The 13,962-nt window shown below is 42.1% G+C and overlaps 1 protein-coding gene across 1 annotated transcript in view; it reads left to right on the top strand.

Annotated features, from left to right (window-relative positions):
* Positions 1-13,719, top strand: part of sos2 (son of sevenless homolog 2 (Drosophila)) — a 40,711-nt gene extending 26,992 nt beyond the window's left edge. Inside the window, exons 8-23 of the mRNA XM_026151483.1 lie at positions 326-424; positions 2,838-2,965; positions 3,096-3,751; positions 3,834-3,915; positions 4,017-4,139; positions 5,533-5,645; positions 6,530-6,752; positions 6,851-6,970; positions 7,063-7,225; positions 8,034-8,151; positions 8,399-8,571; positions 8,659-8,775; positions 8,955-9,216; positions 9,412-9,456; positions 9,579-9,679; positions 10,677-13,719. Of these exons, the coding sequence (XP_026007268.1) occupies positions 326-424; positions 2,838-2,965; positions 3,096-3,751; positions 3,834-3,915; positions 4,017-4,139; positions 5,533-5,645; positions 6,530-6,752; positions 6,851-6,970; positions 7,063-7,225; positions 8,034-8,151; positions 8,399-8,571; positions 8,659-8,775; positions 8,955-9,216; positions 9,412-9,456; positions 9,579-9,679; positions 10,677-11,183 (3,030 nt within the window). The 3' untranslated portion in view covers positions 11,184-13,719. The remainder of the gene's footprint in view (positions 1-325; positions 425-2,837; positions 2,966-3,095; positions 3,752-3,833; positions 3,916-4,016; positions 4,140-5,532; positions 5,646-6,529; positions 6,753-6,850; positions 6,971-7,062; positions 7,226-8,033; positions 8,152-8,398; positions 8,572-8,658; positions 8,776-8,954; positions 9,217-9,411; positions 9,457-9,578; positions 9,680-10,676) is intronic.
* The last annotated feature ends 243 nt before the right edge of the window (positions 13,720-13,962 follow it).

Raw genomic sequence — 13,962 nt, 5'->3', positions numbered from 1 at the left:
ACAGGTCTAAACACATCCAGCAACAACTTATTTGGTGGTTTAGCTAACTGCAATATAAACACTCAACTTTCAGTTTCACTTTAAAATAACGTCTCTGTGACTTACATATGAATAAATGCATATCACATTTCTAAATGTTGTGTTTTTTTTTGGTTTTTTTTCTGGATAGGAAAATGTTTTTGTTTTGAAACAGATTTACTGAGTTAAATGCTGTTTAGGGGGAAAAAGACTTTTTGTATTGAGGTGGAAAATTTGCTGTTATGTTGGTTGGTCAAATCTGTTCATAGTGTTCTTATTATTCATTTTTCTCTTTCTGTTTCTGCAGTCAGTTACAGAAGGCTTTAAAGAAGCTGTGCAATATATCCTTCCCCAGCTGATGATGGTCCCAGTGTACCACTGTATGCACTACTTTGAGCTACTGCAGGTTTGTCCTAATGTTTACTTTTTTTTTTCTCTCTGTTTTTTTTTTTTTTTTTTTTTTTTTTTTCCCCAAATTGACTGCCCATCACAACCCTGATTTATTGTTAATGATGCACACAATTGATGGATGTTGGGGATTACAGATATGTGACCACTGACCACATGATATTATCATGTTTACTTTTTTTTTTTTTTTTTTTTAATCGTCCTCACCATAGGCTTTCTGTAAATCATCCATTGACCCATTGACTGAGACCATTCCCAATATTGATTGATTATCATATTTCTGCAGGATGTTATAAAAACCCAAAATAAAACCTTTTTTTTTTTTTTTTTTTTTAAAGTAAACTTGAATTTTTTCTATGGAAGCAAGCGAGAATCCTGTGACACATAGTGATGAATTTGAAGATATACAAGTCTTTCTGAGGAAGGCCAAAGGTATTTTGAAGTTGGGCGCACAGCTTATGTATGTAGTTTTTATCAAACAGGCCTGCTATTATTATTTTGATACCTCTTCTGTGCTAGGATCCAAATACAACCAAATTCATGGCAGGGAGAAAATCTCTATTGTTGAAAGCAGTGTAATGTAGGTAAACGAATTCTTCCTCAAATACAGTTGTTTATATCTTGCCAGCTTTTCATTGTATTTTGAAGAATTGGCTTGTCTTTTGTTTTTGTGCGAGATTTATTTTTGCATGTCTCCTACTAAATCAAAGGGATTGCATCCCAATTTTGCAAAAGGAGTTCCATCACCTTTAAGATAATAGTAAAGCCTCTTCATCTTTATTAGACTTATTCTACCCATCCATGAAATTGGCAGATTCATCCATCTTGCAAGGTCTTTATTTATTTCTTTTTGTACTGTGGTCAAATTGTGTCTCAAGAGGTACCTAACATTAGGCTTTATATCGATCCCTAGATATAAAAATCCCAAGTCAGACCAGGAGAAAGGGGAAATGGATGGATATGAAGTTTTGCTATCAAAACCAACTGGCATTGCTCTTGCTTTATCAAAATGAATATTATAGCCAGGGAGAGATCCTTAATTTTGACATCAACATGGGAGTAGATTTTTTTTTTTCCAATTTTGAGATGAAGAGAAGCATATCATCGGCTTGCAAAACTATTGTAGGGAACTGAATCTATTTAAAGTCCTTTTATACTATGATACGGTCTGCTTGTCAGTTATATCTCTCCAGTGCATATTCTGAAGCGCTAGAGCCATTAAAAAGGACACAGGCGCTAGGTAAAAGATGGATAAGTTTGACAAAATTACAAAGCCTTCTCCAAGTCCAAACTTTCCTAAGACCTCAAATAAATAAAATGGGAAATAATACGCCCCTGCAGCTTATTAACTATAGAATACTGCATAATATGAAGTAATTTTAACGTTTCTAAGTGGTGTTTTGTTTGCATTTTTGACACGTGACAACCATGACGACAGTGTAGGGTTTGGTGAATAAAGCCTCGGTCATATGGGGAAAAAAGATTAGTTTCCTGAAAGTTTGGAGAGTGGTTGCTGGAGGTTAATGGCAGTCACTAGGAAATCGATTGCTAAAGACTCAAATTAACCTAGAGGCTGCTGATCTCTTGGCAACTACCAGTCATAGTATAGTATTCCCCATCCAGCTGGCAAAAGCCTTGTTGCTTTGGTCACAATCAGCTCTAGTTGCCTGCAAACACTCGTCCGCCCCTCTTCGAGTGCTAGTGAAATGGTAATAAGTGTGACACAAACCACAAATTCAGACCTTTTTGCTTTAAATGAAATTTTTTTTTCAGTTCAGTTTTATTTAAGTGGCACAAAATCGGAACAACAGCTGCCTCACAGTGCTTTTATTGTAAGGACCATACAATAATACAAAGAAAACGCCAACCATCAAACGACTCTCTGATCAAACACTTGGCGACAGTGGGAAGGAAAAACCTCCTTTTCATATTGAGAAACCTCTGGCAGAACCAGGCTCAGGGCAGGGTAGCCATTTGCCGCCACCTGTTGGCGTTATGGAAGGAAAAGGCAACAAAAGACACACTTATCACATCCAACACGGTACATAACTTTTGAGCAATGTTCACATGGTGTCACGAGAGAAAGCTCTCTGTCCTGTGGCACCATCATCATGCCAGAGTGATGTAATAACTGAGCCTGATGCTCCAGGAAAACGCAGCCGTTAGATTGAGATTGCCCAACAATTAATATGAAATGTAACACATCAAATACTATTTTAATTGCATTTAACACAGGCTTTCTGTAGGACTTTAAAATAATGTAATCAACTCCATTAAGTGTCCCAGTAAGCCATTCATACATCATATGAACAAGCCTTTGGTGCCATTATCAGCTACACCTGCACTTTGTCTTTTTAAAGCTGAAGACGTTGATATTATGTAATCGTGAATATTTCTGATACGTTTTACAGCAACTTCAAGAGCGCAGTGAAGACCTAGACGACAGAGAATGTCTGAAACAGGCGCTTACAGCTCTGCTTAACCTTCAATCTAGCATGGAGCGAATTTATGCCAAACACCAGCCTCGACGTAAACCTGGGTACGTCTACTTACTATTAATAAGCAATAAAGACTTATGTTTGTCTACTTATATTTCAGTGGTTCAGCATTTAAAAACTTGTGCACTGAGCTTTGGGGTTTTCTGACCAAACTTTATTCCTCCCTCACAGTGAGCCAATGTATCGTCTGTATAGCAGGCAGATTCGTAGCAAACAGCTAGCCATCAAACGCATGAACGAGATCCAGAAAAGCATCGACGGCTGGGAGGGAAAAGACATCGGTCAGTGCTGCAGCGAGTTCATCTTGGAGGGCCCGCTTATACGTGCGGGTGCTAAACACGAGAGACACAACTTCCTTTTTGATGGCCTGATGATCAGCTGTAAGGCCAATCAGAGTTCACGGCTCCCGGGAGCGGGTAGCGGGGCGGAGTTCCGTCTGAAAGAGAAGTTTGTTCTGAGGAAGGTCAGCATTACGGACCGCGAGGACTCGCCAGAGCTGCGGAACGCCTTTGAACTGGTAGCCAAAGATGATACCCGTGCCGTATTCTGTGCTCGTACAGCAGAGGAGAAGGAAGCGTGGATGGCAGCGCTGGTGACTCTGCAATACCGGTCTACTTTAGATCGCATGTTGGACACTGAGCTGCAGCAAGAGGAGCAGGCACAGCCTCTAAGACTGCCCTCTCCAGAGGTGTACCGTTTTGCGGTGCAGGACTCTGAGGAGAATATAGTGTTTGAGGACAAAGTGCAGAGCAAAACAGGAATCCCCATCATTAAAGCCGGCACAGTGGACAAGCTCATAGAGAGGCTCACATACCATATGTATGCTGGTAAGCTGCTGCATAAGCTTCGCTAGTGGCAATGAATATTTTAATTTCCTTTATGTTTATCATCTGTTTGATCTTTTTCTAGATCCCAATTTCGTTCGCACATTTCTTACCACATACCGATCATTCTGCAAGCCACACGAGTTTCTCACCCTGCTGATAGACAGGTTCAGTCTTTTCCGTGACTACAGCAATTCTTTTGCTATAATTCGTGATTTTGCACAACTGTAACTGACGTCAGGGTACACCTGATCATTTCTTTTCTCAGGCTTACGATTCCTGATCCAGAACCAACAGATGAAGACAGACAGATACTGATGACCAATGATCATCCGATGGTAGCCCAGCTCCAAAGGTTCCGAAAGGAATACGTACAGCCGGTCCAACTCAGGTGAAGAATTTGCTCATGTGCAAGTTAATTGTGTATTTGAGTGAAAGTAGAAAGACGGGGAACACTAACAGTGAAAGAAATAATATACTGTTCAAAAGTCTTGAGTCAATACTCATTTTAAACACTGAAATACTGTATGTAAGGCAAAAAGTAGCGTTTTTGGTTTGTTTTGTTATTTTTAACCCCTCGGCCGTAAAAGGCTGATCTGGTATTGTCGTCACCCCGCCGGGCACATGGGAGGGCAGGCGATGTGGACGCCTGAGTTTGTGAATGCGATAACTTGAGAACAAGGCAACATATGAGCTTCAAATTGACCCCATAAGGGTATGTACTAAAAATCTCAGATGAGTTTGAAGCTCAGTGACCTCAACCTCAAGAACGAGGTCAAAGGTCAAGTTTTCTGAAAATCTTGTGAATGCCATGACACACGAAGGAAGTCATCTACGACTTTCAAATTGACACCCTAGGTCTATCTCCTAATAATCTCAGATGGTTTTTAATGTTAGTGGCCTCGATGTAAAGGTCAAAGGTCAGAAGTCAAATGTTTTGAAAATCTTGTGAATGCAGTCAAGGTTTGGCAATGGCAAGGGACATCGTAAGATGAACTTCATGTTTGGGTCATTTTAAATTCAAGTGCTATGTGTTTTACTAAGCTCCAAAACACAACTTTGAGTTTAATACACAGCTGGACAACCTGCATTTTTAGATAAACATCACTCAAATTTGTAGAAAGCTTATTCTACTTGTTATTTAAGTGCTTTCTTGTGTCTGTCGCCCTGTTAAGGCAAAAATGTTCTCACCATGTCACAGAATTACTTTTGTATTTGACTGTGTATCCTTATAAGGAGCAGCAGAGTCTGACCTAATCTTGTAAGTCCCCTTTTAAAAAAGAGGGAGCTCCTTAGTGTCAAACATGCTCCTGTAAATTCTGTGAATGTTAGTCACAGAAACGATGACAAAACGAGTGGACCTTATAAACTAGGTAAAGTCCTGTACTGCTATTATATTACATTCTGAGGAAGAGTTTAAAATCTTTGAAGTGTCTGTCTTAAACAAAGCCTTCAGGATGTTTTAGAGTGTACATGCAGGACAAAAGTATGTGTGGTCTGTTGTTCAGTAAGCACTTAAATGTGGTCAGACTGTGTATTTTAACACTGGCACTTCAGAAGGTGTCCCTCTTTCGACGTTTGCTTTTCCCTTTTAAGGCATGTCTCTGTGAACTACTTGGCAATCTTATGTATTTCTTTGACATACCAAATATAATTGTTAATGTCAACAAACGGTAGAAATATCTTCCCTTGTAGATGTACTTTGCAAACTGTATGCATATTGTCCTAATAAACCTGTGAAGCTCTAATAATAAATTAACTCAACTACCTTTTTCACCTCGCAGGGTTCTCAATGTTTTCCGTCAGTGGGTTGAACATCATTTCTACGACTTTGAGAACGACGCAGAGCTTAGAAGTCGACTAGAAGAATACTTCACCACCAAAATTCAACTGCGAGGTCAGTCACAAACACAAACGGCTGCTTCCATAAATAAACATTTGACACAACATGGGAAAAGCCGTCCTACAGCTGAACTTTGCAATATTTCCAGCGTTTATCTATCAAAGCTACGTCCAAAAGGGTGTTTATTGAGCCACCTCTGATGCGTAAATTGCAAATAAACAGCAAGCAATGTTATTTTATCTAAATCCTCTTGTGCCATATATTGGTACGTCAAAATCATACGGCGACCATATACGACAAGGTTCGATATCGTGTCCTGGGTTCGATTGCAACCCATGGCTCTTCCCCTGCTCTCTCTACCCTTTTTGCTGTCTGAAACATGTTCACTGTCCAATCAAAGAAGGCAAAAATGCCCCCAAAAATAATGTTTCAAAAAATCTAATTGCTGTTCATAACTTCTTGTCCTAAGTTGAGGTATATTTTGGTAAAATCTAACTTTAAATATGATATTCTGAAATTATGTCCCCCTGTTAAATTATCTCGTCACCTCTTGCATTTTTAGTTATTTTTGTGTGTGTATAAAAATATTAACCTATATCCATGTGCAGGAAAAGAAAGGGTTCAGACACTATATTGCAGCTATAAATAATTTGTCTGTACGGGATCATTATCAGGCAAATTGCTGCCTTTGCTGACTTTCTTTTCCTGTCTTCTGACTTAAAATATAGTCTTTTTGTTTGCCTTAAAAAGACCACATCACTACTGTGATGATTGATTTGATGATTTGTCCAACTACTGTCTGTTTGGATCTGAGCAAAGCCTCACTGGGCTTCTTGATGTAGTCTCTAGTGTAGTTTTACCTGTGAAACATGAGTACAGTGACACACCAGTGGTTAATGGATGATTTTTTTTTTAATGTATTTATTTATTTATTTCAGGTAAGTCCATGAGAAAGTGGGTGGAGTCCATCAATAAGATCATCAGGAGAAAGATGCAGCCTCAGACAAACGGCGTCAGTCCCAGCATCACATTTGAGAGCTCGCCTCCTTCCATTGAGTGGCACATCTGCAGAAGCGGCCAACTGGAGTTGTTTGACCTCATGACCCTTCACCCCATAGAGATTGCACGTCAGCTGACACTGATAGAGTCTGAGCTGTACAGGTCAGTCACTCATAGCCATAGAAGTGGAAGGTTGAAGTCAGAAAATGCGTGTAGCAATCGGCTTCTTTACATAGAGAAATAAAATTCTGCTTCCACAGAGCTGTTCGGCCCTCCGAGCTGGTCGGCAGCGTCTGGACCAAAGAGGACAAAGAGAAGCACTCTCCAAACTTGCTCCGCATGATTCGCCACACTACCAACCTTACTCTGTGGTTTGAGAAGTGAGTCACTTTGCTTATAAGAAAATTCACCGTTAATTTTTCAGGTCCCGTTTCCTCTAACGATGTTTCGTGGATGTGTTTGCGTGTTTCAGGTGTATTGTGGAGACAATGAACCTGGAAGAGAGGGTGGCGGTGTTCACACGGGTCATAGAGATTCTGCAGGTTTTCCAGGAGCTCAATAACTTCAACGGTGTGCTGGAGGTGCTCAGTGCTATCAACTCTGTTGCAGTCTACAGACTTGATCACACCTATGAGGTGAGTGAGATATGAGGAGAAAAACAGGACTACACAAATTAAAGCAGAAGTCGTTTGCTTCAGAGGAGCCAGACCTTTTCCTTTTTCTAGTGGTCTTAAGTGAAAATGAGTGAAAGCCTGGGGAATCGTTCAAGGGATGAACCAGTGCTATGTCAGCACATTGTGGACAACTTAGCATAAAAATGCTAAAAATGACAAAGTTTGACAAGGATAAAATAGTGTTTTGCTCCAACAAAATGATTTCCAAACAGATATCAGCCAATAACTCGGCATATCTTGGCATCTCAGTACTGTGTACTTCCAAAAAAACAAAATGTATAGGGACCTGAACAAGTGGAGAAAGAGAGAAGAAAAGCATCTGCTGCTGCTGCTGTATGCTAAATTACACCAGAACTGGACTGAGAATCAGTAGCAGCAGCTCTGTTGGAGTGATGAATCCATCTTTGACTTGTTTGGTTGAAATCAGAGGTCAAGAAAGTAACAACAGTGTCTGCAGCCAGCCTTTAAAACACAGTGGAGGAGAACTTGACTAAGAAATATTGATGTTCTAGCTTGTTAAAAACTCTGTTTGCCTTTATACACAGTCTTTCCAGGTGTTCGCATGTGTTTCAATAAATTCCTTTGCCTTTTTTTTTCTAATAGCAAAGTAGGAAAAACAAAAATGAGGGAGGGCTCAAGGCCTCTGCACATTTCTGTGTTTGTGTGTCTACATGCAATGTTTGGCGTTGATTTTGAAACTGGCATTTACGCTGTAAGGCTGAGGTGGTGATCAGACTGCAGTCTGAGCTCTTCTCCCTCACCTTTGCAGGCAGTACCAGAGAGGAAAAGGAAGATCCTGGAAGAGGCAGCAGAACTGAGCAAGGACCATTTTAAGAAATACTTGGCTAAACTCAAGTCGATAAACCCACCCTGTGTGCCTTTCTTTGGTAAGTCTTCTACAGTCTTCTGACTGTGCTAGTGAAGGATGGCAGGACAAAAAAAATGTTGACTTAAAGTAGTTGTGTCTGGATCCTGGCTGTGCTGTGAGTCACCATTATTTATCAGAAAACAATTCAATCTCTTGTTTGTCCTGGGAGTTGTTTTTATAATAGTAAATTGACTTAACAAGTGAGAAAGTACTGAACAAATAAACACTTCAAGCTCTACTCACATTTTTTGTTTTTTGGTCCTCAGGTATCTATTTAACCAACATACTGAAGACGGAGGAAGGCAACCCAGATTTCCTGAAACGCCACGGGAAGGATCTGATCAACTTCAGCAAGAGGAGGAAAGTGGCGGAAATCACAGGAGAGATCCAGCAGTATCAGAACCAGCCCTACTGTCTGAAAGTGGAGCCCGAGATGAGGGTGAGCACTCGCCTTTCCAGAATTGTCTTTGAGCTTGTCTTAACTGTGCCCAGTACCTGAGTTCTGACTAATGATTGTGTTGCACAGAAATTTTTCGAGAACCTGAACCCGATGGGTAACCTGAGCGAGAAGGAGTTTACTGACTACCTGTTCAGAAAGTCTCTGGAAATAGAGCCTCGGAACTGCAGGCAGCCTCCTCGATTTGTGAGTATTTATAATTTAGTGAAGTTTTTACTGCTCTAATATTATATTATTCCAGTTCAGTTGCGGATTGGAAAGGGCAGGTTGGATTATTTAAATTGGATCTCAGTAAGTTCAATCAATATAAGATCAATCCCATCCTGAGAAATGTGTTATCTCTTGATTCTCCTCTCTCATTGCAGCCCAGGAAGACCGTGTACAGTCTGAAATCCCCGGGTATCCGCCCCGTGCGAACATCTACCTCTGGCACCCTAAAGGGCCACCCTGTCCCCCTGGAGAGGGACCCCCCACACAAGATCACCTTCCGGAGTATCAATGAGAACGATTCGGAGTCGCTGGTTTCGGTGCCCACCTCTCCGAACACGCCCACTCCCCCACAGTCGGCCACTCCTGACTTTAACTCAGTTTTCACAGAGCACGACCAGCTCAGCAACTCCTACGGCGGTGAGTGTGAGGCCGATGCTTGATCCATGGTTTACAAAGAAAAGCGTGCAGCTAGTCCAAGTATTGCAGATCCAAGTTAAATTATATACTATGCCCCTACATTCTCTGATAGTAGAGTTTAGGTTTCAGGTTAATAAATGTTTCTAATTCCTTCTGCCACATGTGACCTTAATCTTCTGTGTTTGAATTTCACAGGTAGTAGCAACTCCATATTTGCTCCAGTTCTCCTGTTTACTGGAAGTGAGTGTGAAGTTTATTTTGATTGCTCCCGATTGTAGTTCTGCACAATTCTGCCAATATAAAAGTAGCCGAGCATGTCAGCTTTTTCATCCGTTTTAATCCGTGTTTTCCGTTTTCCTCAGAGTTACAGTCTGCGTCATGTGGTAGCCTCCACCACCTTGGAGAGGAGCTAAAGCCACCACCTCTGCCGCCTCGAAGGAAAGACACCATGTCGGACACTAAAGTAAGAGCAGTGCGCCGTTTCTGCATCATTATGAGTTTTGCAAAGACTTGCCTCAGTTCTCTGAAGTCAAGATGATTTAAAGTTGAAGACTTGGAGTCATTTTAAGAGTTTGTTTTGGCATTTAAGATCACTTTAATGGTCACGGGTGTATAAAATCGAGCACCTAGGCATGCTTCTGCAAACATTTGTGAATGGGTGGATTAAGAATAAAATGTCACTGTACATATGTATGCAAAGCTAGACGAGTGAATATTTTTAGCAGTGCTTTTCCTTCCCAATTTGAGCTCATTCCTTGCTCCAAACTCATCACCAACATATTTAAAGCCTAGCACTGTTTTCGGCTTCACATTCACACGCTCGCACTCTGATGGATGCGTCGGGGGCAACTCGACGGTAAAATCCGTCACAAAGGGGTATATGCTGCTACACTGAAAACCTAACTGCAGTCGCTTTTGTTTGTAATCAGACTGCTGCAGTCACCTGTAGTTTGCACTGGTAAAATACCCATCAAGTGGTTGATGCTGGGAAGAGAGTAAAAGTTACACTTTTTAAAATGTGTTGGTGTCAGAACAGCTTTTACTTTGAAGGAGACTGTTTGGAGAGTAAAACGATGCGTATTTGCGCACAACTCGGCATCTTCCACTCAAACCATGGGCAAGCACGGCAATCAGTTAGGCAATGCCAAGGTTTTTGGTCCAGCACCCTCTATCATCAGCTTCACTCCACAACCACTTGCAGCTGGTGGTTACCAGATGGATGCTAACCGGCTCTGAGGCCTCAGGGAAAGGACTGGAATGCTTACATTGTACATTAACTACCAGCTTTTTCCACATAGTAACTTTGTAAGAAAATAACTTCACATGGCATGAATGCTTTCTGATATCTCTGAAGCCCCCTTGTGGGGATGTAGAGCGCTGTGTTAGGAATCACTGATGTGCAATAAACAGGGCAGCATGTGTAGTAAGTCTGACACACCTCTTATGTGTTTATGTCTCAGCTGAGCACCAGGTCCGACAGCCCTCCTGCCATCCCTCCCCGGGTGCCGCCTCCTCTGCACAGGAACCAGCCTCGACCCCCAGTCTACAACGGCCCTCCCACCGATGGCCCCTTGCCCAGCCCTCCACCTCCACCACCACCCCGCGACCCCATCCCAGACACGCCTCCCCCGGTGCCCCAGCGACCCCCGGAGATCTTCATCAACTACCCTGTCAACCAGCCTTCGCCCGTGGGCCGATATACCTGGGATTACGGCAGCTCGCCCAGTTCCCCAAACACGCCACCCAGCACACCGTCCCCTCGCATTGCCAGGCGGGGCTGCTCTCTCAGCGCCAGCCAGAATAGCCTCTGCCCTCTCTCTATTCCCACCTCCGCTCCACCTGTCCCCCCTCGCTACAACTCCAGCCCACACCTCCCTAAACTCCCACCAAAGACATACAAAAGGGAGCTGCTACAGGCGCCAGTACAAAGCCTCTCGCTGGTGGAGAACACCGACAGCAGCCACTGAGCCAACTTTTCCTTCACCACCACCGAAAGGCAAACTTCAAACTTGCTCCTTCAAACTACAACACAGATGACTCAAAGCTACTGATCTGAAAGAAAAACACTGCTCAACATACAAACTCCACCAACCCCCGCTGTGCCTCTCAGGGGGATCGGTAGCTCCACCTCCATCGTTAAAACCCGCCGTGCCAATGAGAAACCCACACCGGCGTGCCAGCTATTAAACACCAAGGAGTGTTTGTCGGCTTGGAGCGTTACCTCCTGCTCCTGATGATAAAAGTTCTCATGTCTCACACACTTCGCTTACCCCACAGCCCCACATCTCCGTCACCAGTCGGGATGGCGGAGAGGAGGGGAGAATGTGGGGACCTTGGATTTTGTAGCTTCAACTGTCGTGCTTTTGTTTTCTTTTGGGCATTGACGTGATTTGGAGTCTTGCAGCTCACAGATGTAGCTCACTCACAGTGGCTGTAAGCAGCAAATGTTTTCATTGATTTGTTTTTCCTAACTGAAAGCAAACAGTTGCCAAAGTCTTATTTTTATGCAGGGGGATAAGGGATTTTTGTTTTTGTTTTAAATAAATGTGACATTAGCAGAAACACCAAGGAGGTGACACTGAATCCCCTTCCCCCCTCACACCTTGTATCTCAGCTGAACACTGTGACTGTAAGAACATGAGTCAAACTTTTTTTCTTTCTTTTTGAAGACGGGCCTCTCCACAGCCACAAAACGTTGCCTTTAAAAATAAATAAATCAAACAGCGTTGACCTCTGACCCCAGGCTCCAGTTCTCTCAGCGCAGTCTTGAAAACGAGAGCTGAGAACACTCCATTTGCACATCAGTTTTGGGCAAAGTCAGCAGGTTTTGATTGGACTTACTAAATAAATAAAACATCCGTCTGCGCTGCACGACGGAGGGAAGTCTGCCACGATATCAAACAGCACCTCCAGGTCGAAGTCGAGGACTCCGACATGTCCTCCTGCTCTTCAAAAGCCGATGTCTTAACCGAATCCCTTAAGGATGCGCGCTGCTGTCTGACACTGTGCTCCTCTCCAGAAGCCACCCTCATGGCCAACTCTTCTTCTTTGGTATTAAAACTTAGCACTGGAAGCACGCATCCTCCCACCAAAGCTGGGTCTGCCGGTGGCTGCTCCAAAGACCTAAAAACAACCACCAATCCATGAAAAAGGAACTTTTTAACCCAGCTTCTTCTTCTTTCTCTTTATTTTTTTTTCTTTAATTTGCTTGAAACATTTTGTTTCCCTTTGAAAGACTGAAATAATCCTCGCATCATGCTCAAAATGTGCCTTTTATTTTGTTTTCTACTTCACGGAAATAAGTAAACGGTGTCTAAAATGCTAAAAAAAATAAATAAAAATAAAGTTGCCTATGTAATGTTTAGAACAAAGCTATACACTATGAAATTGTACATGTTTGTGGATACTGTGTGTGTATATATAACATGTATACACTAACTAAATAATTTGTATAAAGTGACAAGGGGTTTTTTCTGTTGTATTGTACGCTCATCCACATCTGTTCAGTCATATATTGCCTAATAATCCACTGCTGCCACAGTCGGATAAAAAAGAAAAAACTCAGACGCAGGTCAACGTCACTAACTTACTCACAGACAATCTCCAGTTTATTAACTAAGGAAAGCCATTATTTCTTCCCTGCCCCTTAGGTGTTTCAAAGCAATGAAATTACAGTTCAGTATGCCAAGCACTTAACGCGACCTTCACTTTGTACATCCTACTAATTGCCTTTTTTTCCCCCTCCTCCAAGACTTTTTAATAGTTACATTCATTAAACAGAGGTTGGAATTGTTTTAAAGTTCCAGTTGAATACATGCAGACGTAAATTCAACTGCAAGTATTGGAGCATAGTGAATAATTAGAATTTTTATTTCCTTTTTTCCTTGTTTTTTCTCCTGAGAAACACACTTTGTGCACTTTAGGCTGTACTGTTGAAGAGCCACAGTTGTTATAGGTCATGTTTGTAAACACAGTGGTCCTATGCAACTGTTAAACCTGCTTTCTACGTGGATCAGGGCAGAACAAACACACGTCTACCGCCTCGCTTTTATCCCCCATGCTGGGTCTGACATGTTCGACCGCTGTGAGCAGAATTGCTTAAAAAAAAAAAAGCCTCACTCGTGCCCTTTTAACTCTTTGCTTTTGCGCTGAAAGTACAGAGCCCCTCTATTCCTCGTGCTTGATGGCAGTGGATAATTCAGTTTTTGATCCAACTAGGGATGAAAGGCGTGCGTAGGAGCATTTCTATAAAGAGTAGAAGTGACTGCATTTGACTGTTTCTGCCCATGTTTTTGTCCCAAGTTTCCCATATCAGGATTGTTGGGGTTCATTTCAGAAGATTTTTTTTTTTTTCCTTTTTAAACCCTCAACAGAACCTTTTTGGTGGCAATGTAACAGCTTGATCCAGCATTTGGTTTATTTGATGGTATGTGGCCTTTTAACTGCTTTGTATTAATGGTCTTGATGAGATTAATAAATCACCCAGTCTTATTTTGTACTGAACTACTCCTTTCTCTTCATTTTGTTCCCTTATATGTAGACAGTGGAAATGAGGCAAATTGTTATTCTGAGCGGGGCACTCTGAAACTGCATCTGTGAGCAGACCAGCAGCAGAGACCCCATCAAAAGATCAATACGTCACTGTCGCATCAGCGATAGAGAAGCTGCTTCATCACTGAGTTGCCCAACTCGTGCAGTGCCCATTCAGAGAGTGTAACTCGTGCTTTTTCTGTAGTTAGAATTCAC

Source organism: Astatotilapia calliptera, chromosome 19 (genome assembly GCF_900246225.1).
Source record: "Astatotilapia calliptera chromosome 19, fAstCal1.2, whole genome shotgun sequence".
NCBI lineage: Eukaryota > Metazoa > Chordata > Actinopteri > Cichliformes > Cichlidae > Astatotilapia > Astatotilapia calliptera.
This window is presented reverse-complemented; position numbering and strand designations above follow the sequence as displayed.